Source organism: Alligator sinensis, unplaced genomic scaffold (genome assembly GCF_000455745.1).
Source record: "Alligator sinensis unplaced genomic scaffold, ASM45574v1 scaffold1667_1, whole genome shotgun sequence".
NCBI classification, from domain to species: domain Eukaryota; kingdom Metazoa; phylum Chordata; order Crocodylia; family Alligatoridae; genus Alligator; species Alligator sinensis.
This window is the reverse complement of record NW_005842504.1, coordinates 941,547-951,258: the sequence shown is the minus strand read 5'-3', so window position 1 is coordinate 951,258 and position 9,712 is coordinate 941,547. Positions and strand designations below refer to the sequence as shown.

The following is a 9,712-nucleotide window of genomic DNA, read 5'->3' as shown; positions in this document are numbered from 1 at the left end:
TGGGGGGGCGCGGTGTTCTGGGTGGGGGTGGCCGATGCCGCCCTGACCCTGCCCCGGCCCCGGCCCCTCCCTCGCTCTGCAGCAGCCCAGGGGGTGCCCAAAGCGCGCTCGGAGCGGGTGCGCATCTTCCGGGCAGAGCAGGCCTACGCGGTGCGGGCTGGCAAGTGGTACTTCGAGTTCGAGGCTGTGACCACGGGCGAGATGCGCGTGGGCTGGGCCCGGCCAGATGTGCGGCCCGACGTGGAGCTGGGCGCCGACGACCTTGCCTACGTCTTCAACGGGCACCGGGTGAGCGCGGGGTGGGGAGCGGTGGGCGCGGGGCCAGATCCGGCGGCTCACGTCTCCCATTCCCCATCCTGCTCCGGCCGCTGACCCCTCCCTGCTCTGCGGCCCCCAGGGCCAGCGCTGGCACGTGGGCAGCGAGCCCTTTGGGAGGGCCTGGCAGTCGGGGGACGTGGTGGGCTGCATGATTGACCTCACCGAGAACCACATCATGTTCACCCTCAACGGCGAGATGCTCATCAGTGACTCGGGCTCCGAGCTTGCCTTCAAGGACATCGAGATCGGGGATGGTGAGGCGCCACGGCCCGGACACCGGGGCTCCTGCCGGAGAGCGCGGGGCTGGGAGCCGGGATGCCTGGGGTCTCTCCAGCACGGGAGGGGAGTGAAGTCCACTGGGTTCAAGTTAAGGGGTGGGAGGCTATAGGATACCTGCGTTCCCCACTGGCCTAGAAGCGAGCAGGGTGTTTTGGGGGTGTCATGGGGGTGGCGCTCAGGACACGTGGGTTCTCTGTGGGCTCAAAGGTGGGGTGGAGCAGGGGGGTCCAGATGCCTTGGTTGCACTTGGGTGTGTCTCTGTGGGGGAGCCCTGACCGGTGGCCCCACCCTACGCCGCAGGCTTCATCCCAGTGTGCAGCCTGGGGCTGAGCCAGGTGGGACGGCTGAACCTGGGCCAGGAGGTGAGCAGCTTGCGGTACTTCACCATCTGTGGCCTGCAAGAGGGCTTCGAGCCCTTCGCCATCAACATGAAGCGCGACATCGCCATGTGGTTCAGCAAGAGCCTGCCCCACTTCGCCCCCGTGCCTGCTGAGCACCCCCACTACGAGGTGAGGGGGGCGCGGGGGTGCCTGAGCCCCCTCGCGCCAAGCGGACCCTGCTTTGAGGGCTGACGGGCTCCGGCTGTCCTGCCTCCGGCACAGGAGGCTGGGTTGGGTGTGGGGGGCACCGAACGTGGGAGCAGGAGGGATGAGGGGAGTCCTTTGGAAAGGGGGGTCCCCCTCTTGTAAGGCCTCAGGGGTGGGGGGGTCCCACTCCAGGGGTGGAGGGGAATGCATGGCTTGGAGGGATAGGGTGCCCCTCTCAGGGCTCAAATTGAGGGCTGATAGGGTCCCTACACCCCCCAGGTCCGAGCCGGTGGCCCCAGAGTCCCCAAGCCCCCCCACAACCAGCTGCAAGCCAGCGGCCCCCCCAGCCTTGCCCCGTGCTGAGCCGCCCGCTCCCGCTCCCGCCTCCCCGCAGGTGTCGCGCATGGACGGCACGGTGGACAGCCCGCCCTGCCTGCGGCTGACGCCCCGGACCTTCGGCTCGCCAAGACGCACCGGACCTTCGGCTCGCAAAACGCGGTGACGGAGCTGCTGTTCCTGCGCCTCAGCATGCCCGTGCAGTTCCACGAGACCTTCAAGGTGGGCGCGGGCACCACGCCGCTGACCCGGACCTTCACCATCCCCGAGGAGGACGTCAAGGACGTCGAGCCCGACTCCGAGTTCGAGGTGCTGCGCAAGTCGGCCAGCCGCAAGGAGGCCGAGGAGGCCGAGAAGGACAAGGCGGCGGCCCCCGCGCCGCCCCCACCGAAGGAGCCCCCTCGGGCTGAGAACGAGAAGGATGCCGCCACGGAGAAGAGCAAGATCAAGAGGGGGTCAGCAGAGGGGGCTTTTGCTTCCTGGGGAGGCAGGGGCACCCAATCCAGTCCTGATCGAGGGGCAGGGGGTGGAGGGGAGGGCAGTGTCCTTCTCCCTGCAGCCCGGATAGGAAGCGTTCTCCGAGGGCTCTCGGGACTGAGCGACACGGTGCACCTCGGCCCGTGGGCTGGGTCTCAGCCCTGTCCCAGCGTGGGATCCCGGTGGCCAGGGTCATCTTGGGGGCCGCGGCGCAGATGTCGGCGCTGACCCCTTGCTCCTGCCCCCGCCCCCATCAGGTTCCTCTTCAAGGCCAAGAAGCCGGCGTTCATCGCACCGCCCCCCGTGGTGCCCACGATGCCGCGGCTGGAGGAGGAAGTGGTGCCCGACGACCGCGATGACCCCGAGATCATCATGAACACCACCACGGTAGCAGCGGGGGCAGCAGGGGGTGCTGTGCTGGGGAGTGGGGCGTGGGGGGAGACAGACGAGCTGTGCTGGGGGGGTTCATGGGGGGGTGCCATGCCCTCACCCCTCTCCGTTGCCTCTCCCTTGCAGTACTACTACTCCGTGCGCATCTTTGCGGGGCAGGAGCCCACGTGCGCCTGGGTGGGCTGGGTGACCCCCGACTACCACCAGCACGACGCTGCCTTCGACCTGTCCAAGGTGCGCACTGTCACCGTCACCATGGGTGATGACAGGGGCAACATCCACGACAGGTGAGCGGGGGCTCTGGGCACAGGGCCACGGGCTGGGGGGGGTCTTCACCAGAGCGCTCCATCATCCGTGGCCCCCCCTCTGCCCCGGCAGCATCAAGCGCAGCAACTGCTACATGGTCTGGGGCGGGGACTTCGTGAGCAACACGCAGCAAGCCCGCATCAGCCACGTGGACCTGGTCATCGGCTGCCTGGTGGACCTGGCCACGGGCCTCATGACCTTCACCGCCAACGGGAAGGAGGTCAACACCTTCTTCCAGGTGAGCGGGGCCAGCTCGGGGTCTGGGGCCTCCGGGAGATCCAAGGAGGGGGGAAAGAGAGGGGAGGAGACGGATCCAGTCCCAGCACGGGGCTGTTGCCAACCACGTCTGAGCCCACGTGCTTTTTGCGCTAGGTGGAGCCAAACACGAAGCTCTTCCCGGCCGTCTTTGTCCTCCCGACCAGCCAGAACGTCGTCCAGTTTGAGCTGGGCAAGCTGAAGGTAGGAGCACCCTCCCAGCCCAGCTCCACCCAGCCTCCTGCGGCACCCAGCTGGAAGTCCCACCCCAGGGTCAAACATGTTCACTCTGCTTGCGTCTACACTAGGAGGGGGAGTTGGGAGCCCGGACACCTGGGTTCGACCCATGACTAGGAAGAAAGAGAAGCCTAGACTTTAGAAGAGGGGTGGGACTAGGATCCAGGACTCCTGGGGTCTCTTTGAGGCGCTGTGGGCACCGCATGGGTCTGGAGTCAGGACCCCCCAGTTCTGCACCTTGGCTCTGGGGGGGGGACACGGAGTCTAGGGGTTTGCAGCAAGGTGGGGGCCAGGCTCCAGGACTCCTGGGTTCCCTGCGCGGCTCCAGCGCTGACTCGTCCCGTCTCCGTCCCGCCCAGAACATCATGCCCCTCTCGGCCGCCATGTTCTACAGCGAGCGGAAGAACCCCGAGCCCCAGTGCCCGCCCCGGCTCCTCATCCAGATGCTGACGCCTGTCTCCTGGAGCCGGATGCCCAACGAGTTCCTGTCCGTGGACGGAGCCCGGGCGAGCGAGCGCCACGGCTGGATGGTGGAGTGCACCGACCCGCTGCTCATGATGGCACTGCACATCCCCGAGGAGAACAGGTCAGCAGCCAGCCGCCGGCCGGAGCAGGGGCTGGTTACTCCATCCTGGCCATGAGCCCTGAGGCTCTGGAGGTCCTTTACCCAGAGGGGTTTGTCAAGACCATGTTTCCCATCCCGTTCCAAAATCCCAGAGCAGAGGAGCATCTCCTGTAGCTGACGGGAGCAGTAGGTTGTTAACTGCCCATAACAACCCATAAAGAAGATGTGTGACATTTACTGGCATCCGTGTAAAGCCCAGGAAGCCATCTTCTCCGAGGCAGGGCTGGGAGAGCGCCCCGGTGTGCCAGCCTAACCCCCTGCCCCTTTCCCGTCCTCCTCCAGGTGCATCGACATCCTGGAGCTGTCGGAGCGGCAGGACCTGCTGCGCTTCCACTACCACACGCTGAAGCTGTACAAGGCGGTGTGCGCGCTGGGAAACAACGGCGTGGCTCATGCCCTCTGCAGCCACGTGGACGAGTCCCAGCTGCTCTACACCATCGAGAGCACCCAGCTGCCGGGGCTGCTGCGCAGCGGCTACTACGACCTGCTCATCGGCATGCACCTGGAGTCGGCCCGCCGTGCCCGCGTCACCATGAGCAACGAGTTCATCCTGCCTATGACGGACGACACCAAGAGCATCACGCTTTTCCCGCCTGGCTCCAAGAAGCCCGGCCTCCCCGGCGTGGGCTTGAGCACCTGCCTGCGGCCCCAGCTGCACTTCTCCCACCCCTGCTTCATCAGCACCAGCCCTGAGCGCTACCAGCTTAGCCCCTTCGTGCCACTGGACGTGCTCAAGGCCAAGGCCATCAACATGCTGACGGAGGCCGTGCAGGACGGCGGGCAGCACACGCGTGACCCCGTGGGCGGCAGTGTGGAGTTCCAGTTCGTGCCCGTGCTCAAGCTCATCTCCACCCTGCTTATCATGGGCGTCTTCGAGGATGACGACGTGTGCCACATCCTCAAGATGATCGAGCCCAATGTTTTTGGGGAGCCCCGGGAGGAGGCAGACGGTGCTGGCGAGACGGAGGAGGTGGAGGAAGAGAAGAAGGAGGAAGGGGAAGAGAAGGAGGAGGGGGAGGAGGAGAAGGAGGAGGAGGATGGCGAGAAGTCGGCGGAGATAAAGGCCATAGAGGCTGGCGAGGTGGAGGCCAAGGAGGAAGATGAGGGGCTGGAAGAAGGGCTCCTGCAGATGAAGCTGCCCGAGTCTGTCAAGTTGCAGGTAAAAGCAGGGGTCTGTGTGGCCCCTGCCTTAACCCTTGGTGCTGCCCCTTGTGGCGGGCCAGTAGGGGGAGCTCCTGCATTGAGCCTCCCACCTCACCACACCTGTCCACCTTCTGGACTCCACGTGTCCCTCCAGGGGCACCTAAGCCTTGGCAGACCCCCTTTCGAGCCCCACCACAGAGTCTGGGGGTAACGTGTGCTGCCACCACCCCAAGAAGGGACTGTCTGGGACCTGTGTTCTTGGGGAAACACAGGCCTAATAGTCCTATGGGTACTCGACCCAATACACAAACTTGGGGCACTTCCCCAAGTCGGGGGGCCAGAAAGGAAAGTCTCCCTTAGTCCGCAGAGCCAAGGGGCCTCCTGGGCATAATTAAACCCACCCCTGAATAAGTCTCCTACACCAGTCACAAAGGAGAACTTTATTGGTTGCAGAGGGTAGGGTTAGAGTAGGGTACAGGGGAGAGCAATATCAGACAAGGATCATCCAGAGGCTGTTGGAGATTCCCTCTGGAGGCAGGTAGTTCCTTGATCATGAGTTTTGAGAGAGAGAGCAAATTTCAGATGGTACAGCTCTTCTTTGTTCCTGAGTATCCCTCATGGCTGCTGCCCCTTCCTCCCGGGCAGTCCTTAACTTATATAGCCCTTGTGACCTCACTTACCTGGTCCAATGGAGGTCAGCACTTGTTGGCTGTCAGCCAACCAATTTGAAATACATCACTAGTTGCCGGGCAGACTGTAGCCCACCAGGAAGGAAGCCCCTCACCCAGGTGTGTGATGCCAGTCACGTAGGCAGAGGGAGCAGGTTTCCCCCTCCCTCTGGAGTGTATCCAGCTCAGGTTACCCAAAGAGAGAGGGTAAAGGTGTGTACCCTCTGCTGGGCCCATCCTAATCACAGTTGTCACAGAGCAGAGACTTTGGGGGGAGACAAAGGTGGCTTTCTGCCACACCCCTACCCTCTGGTACTGCCCGGGCCTTGGCACCGGCAGCCTGGGCCTATCACCCACTCCCCAGGCAGCAGCTGCCAAGGTGCGGGCCCCTCCACGCTGTCCTGGTGCCACGCATGGAGCCACCCAGGGTCCAGGGCTGTTGCCAAAGCCTCCAGCCAGGGGGTGGGGCGCAGAGGTGGGGTGACCACGGAGCTGACCCCCTGCCCCACTCCTTCCCCTTGATGCCTTGCAGATGTGCAACCTGCTGCAGTACTTCTGCGACCGGGAGCTGCAGCACCGGGTGGAGTCCATCATCGCCTTCTCGGAGCGCTACATGGAGCGGCTGCAGAGCAACCAGCGCCTGCGCTACAACCAGCTCATGCAGGCCTTCACCATGACGGCTGCCGAGACCGCGCGGCGCACCCGCGAGTTCCGCTCCCCGCCCCAGGAGCAGGTCGGCCCCCAACCCCTGCCTCTTCCCTGGGGACTGCCAGCCTGGAGGGGGCTCCCAGCTGCTCTGGCAGGCAGGGTCCGGCCCTGACTGCCCCCGATCCCACCCTCAGATTAACATGCTGGTGCACTTCAAGAACGAGTGCGAGGAGGAGGAGTGCCCCGTGCCCGAGGACATCCGTGACGAGCTGCTCGAGTTCCACGCCGATCTGCTGGCCCACTGTGGTGAGGACCCCGTGCCCACCCCCATGGCACCGGTGCCAGCTGGGGGGAAGCCACGTCCTGGCAGGGGGGCACGGTGTATCCCCAGCGGCCCTGGGACTTATGCAGGGGGTGTTCCCTGGCGGCAGGCATCCAGGACCAGGGCGAGGAGGAGGAAGAGGCGGAGGACATGTCGCTGCGCCGGCGTCTGATGGGCCTGGTTCAACGCGTGATGAACCTGCGCAAGAAGAACGAGGAGGAGTCGCCCCCCAAGGAGGAGCCAGCGCCCAGTGAGTGGGGGCCGAGGGGCTCGGGTCTGCCTGTCCGTCTCGTTTGCACGCTGGCTTTCGGTCCGGCTCTCCAGCTGTCACGCTGTTTGTCTGTCCTTTTGTTGGTCCGTGCGTCTGCCTGCCTGTCTGTCTGTCCATCCCGTCGTCCCTCTCACGCTCTCTGTGCTTCTGCCCATCTTACCCGTGTGACTGCGTGTGTCCGATTGTGCTGCTGTCTATCCGACCGCCCATCCGCTTGTCCTCCTGTTTGCCTGTCCAGCTGCGGGGGTGGAGGAGGGTCCCCCCTGCCCACGTGGATGCGAGGAACAGGGGGTGTCCCCTGGCAGTGCTGACCCCCCCCCACTTTCATCCCCTTCTTCCAGGCACACTGCAGGAGCTGGTCTCGCACACGGTGGTGCACTGGGCGCAGGAGTCGTTCATCCAGAGCCCCGAGCTGGTGCGCGTCATGTTCAGCCTGCTGCACCGGCAGTACGACGGCGTGGGCGAGCTGCTGCGCGCCCTGCCCCGTGCCTACACCATCAGCGCTGTTTCCGTGAACGACACCACCAGCCTGCTCGAGAGCCTGGGCCAGATCCGCTCCCTGCTCATTGTGCAGATGGGCCCCGAGGAGGAGAACCTCATGATCCAGAGCATCGGGTACCCCGGCCCCGAACCCTGCGAGCCCTTGCTCCCCACCCGCGGCTCCAGCCCCTCGGGTGTCCCTCGCTCTTGATGCGCAGTCCCGGAGGCTGCTGTGTAGGACCAGCAGACTTCGGGAGCCGCACGCACCATTCAGAGGGCACTTGGGTCTCCGGGCTGCCCAGTCTTCCCGGAGGGGCATGGTGGTGCAGTCCAGCCGGCCATTCGTGTCGCACTTTGCCCATTGCCCCTCGCCCTAGCGTCGCCCCCAGCCGTGACCATGCCTCTCCTCCTTGGGCAGGAACATCATGAACAACAAAGTCTTCTACCAGCACCCGAACCTGATGCGAGCTCTGGGCATGCACGAGACAGTCATGGAGGTGATGGTGAGCGTGCTGGGCGGTGGTGAGTCCAAGGTAAGTCGAGGGTTACCTTGCACGGGGGTGGGGGGCAGCAGCTGGGGCTGATGCCGCCTGCGGCAGCTTTTTCTGGCCTTTCCCACCCAGCTTGTTAGTTGTGGAGAAGTGGGGCCGGGAGGGACAGGGATCAGCCCTGTCCAAACCAGCCCATAAGAACGTGAGAGCTGCCATAGACAGGCTCAGACCCTTCAAGCCCTTCATAAAACTCCTGTCAGCCCTGACGCCGCACCGGGTATCACACCAGACCCTGCCCCAGGGACGGCAGGGGGCTGCGGCAGCTGCTGTAGACGCTCCAGAGACCCCAGGCAGAGGCTGTGCCCCTGCTACCGAGGACATCCCCCCCCTCCCAGTCTGTACTGGTCTGTTCCTCGCACCTTGGCGAGAGCGAGCCGCATTAGAGATGGGGCAGGGGACTGCCAGGTTGTGGGTGAGTGTTGGGGCAGGGGCACGCAGGGTGTCCCAGCTGCCTTGTTTTCCCCCCCACCCCCAGGAGATCCGGTTCCCCAAGATGGTAACCAACTGCTGCCGCTTCCTCTGCTATTTCTGCCGTATCAGCCGCCAGAACCAGCGCTCCATGTTTGACCACCTGGGCTACCTGCTGGAGAACAGCGGCATCGGCCTGGGTGAGCCGGGGACAGGGGCATGGGGCTGCTTCCTGGCTGCAGCGTGCACACACGTGCCAACATGTGTGAGCTCCCCTTGCCCCGTGCTGACCCCTGCTCTCTGCCACGGACTCCAGGCATGCGGGGCTCCACGCCGCTGGACGTAGCAGCCGCCTCGGTGATCGACAACAACGAGTTGGCCCTGGCCCTCAAGGAGCAGGACCTGGAGAAGGTGAGGAGGCCGCGGCGGGGCTGTAGGGACCCCCGCCGCACAACCAACAGTGCCCCAGGTCTGGGTGCCGTGGCCAGCGGGCTGAGGGGCCGCGGAGACCCTGCGGTCTGGGGAGGTGGGGGACGGGGAGCAGAGTCCCAGCCAAGCCGCGGCAGGCGTGCGCAGCGCCGGGCTGACCCTCTGCCCCTCCTGCCCCGCAGGTGGTGACGTACCTGGCGGGCTCCGGCCTGCAGAGCTGCCCCATGCTGCTCTCCAAGGGCTACCCCGACATCGGGTGGAACCCGTGCGGGGGCGAGCGTTACCTCGACTTCCTCCGCTTCGCTGTCTTCGTCAACGGTGAGCCCGGGGGCACGGGCGTGGCGGGGTGGGAAGGGGTCTTCACCCTGCGCCCACCCTGGCTGGTGCCCCGGCCCCACGTGAGCCTGCATCGTCCCCGCAGGTGAGAGCGTGGAGGAGAACGCCAGCGTGGTGGTCCGCCTGCTAATCCGGCGCCCCGAGTGCTTTGGCCCGGCACTGCGCGGCGAGGGGGGCAGCGGGCTGCTGGCCGCCATCGAGGAGGCCATCAAGATCTCCGAGGACCCTGCCCGCGATGGGCCCACCATCAAGAAGGACCGGCGCCGCGAGCTGTGCGTGCCTGGGGGACATGGGGGGGCATGCGGTGGGAGGCGCACTTGTACCAGCTCTCTGGGGGGCAGGCGCAGGGCTGTGCTCCTTGCACAAGCTTGTGCTGTGTGTGTATGCCCCAGAGACCTGGGTTCTGCATGCGTGTGCCTCTGTCCCAGACACATGGGTTGCGTGTGTGTGTCCTGAAGTCTTGGTTCTGCATTTGTGAGCGGGGAGCAGGCCAGCAGCATGCGCGCACACACACACACGCATGTGCGCGTGCACACACTCCACGCCCCATGATGCCGCCCTTGCCCTGGCAGGTTCGGCGGGGAGGAGGCGCACGAGGAGAACCGGGTGCACCTGGGCAACGCCATCATGTCCTTCTACGCGGCCCTGATCGACCTGCTGGGGCGCTGTGCCCCCGAGATGCACGTAAGCACCTGGCTCAGGAGGG

General features: G+C 65.4%; 1 protein-coding gene across 1 annotated transcript in view; it reads left to right on the top strand.

Annotated features, from left to right (window-relative positions):
* Positions 1–9,712, top strand: part of RYR1 (ryanodine receptor 1) — a 45,730-nt gene that overhangs the window by 10,936 nt on the left and 25,082 nt on the right. Inside the window, 21 exon segments of the mRNA XM_025213073.1 lie at positions 83–288; positions 398–572; positions 898–1,106; positions 1,519–1,590; positions 1,593–1,915; positions 2,195–2,324; positions 2,454–2,614; positions 2,706–2,871; positions 3,006–3,092; positions 3,485–3,711; positions 4,033–4,909; positions 6,094–6,294; positions 6,404–6,515; positions 6,641–6,781; positions 7,144–7,417; positions 7,701–7,815; positions 8,309–8,441; positions 8,558–8,652; positions 8,853–8,988; positions 9,092–9,278; positions 9,579–9,708. Coding sequence (XP_025068858.1) covers positions 83–288; positions 398–572; positions 898–1,106; positions 1,519–1,590; positions 1,593–1,915; positions 2,195–2,324; positions 2,454–2,614; positions 2,706–2,871; positions 3,006–3,092; positions 3,485–3,711; positions 4,033–4,909; positions 6,094–6,294; positions 6,404–6,515; positions 6,641–6,781; positions 7,144–7,417; positions 7,701–7,815; positions 8,309–8,441; positions 8,558–8,652; positions 8,853–8,988; positions 9,092–9,278; positions 9,579–9,708 — 4,157 coding nt within the window.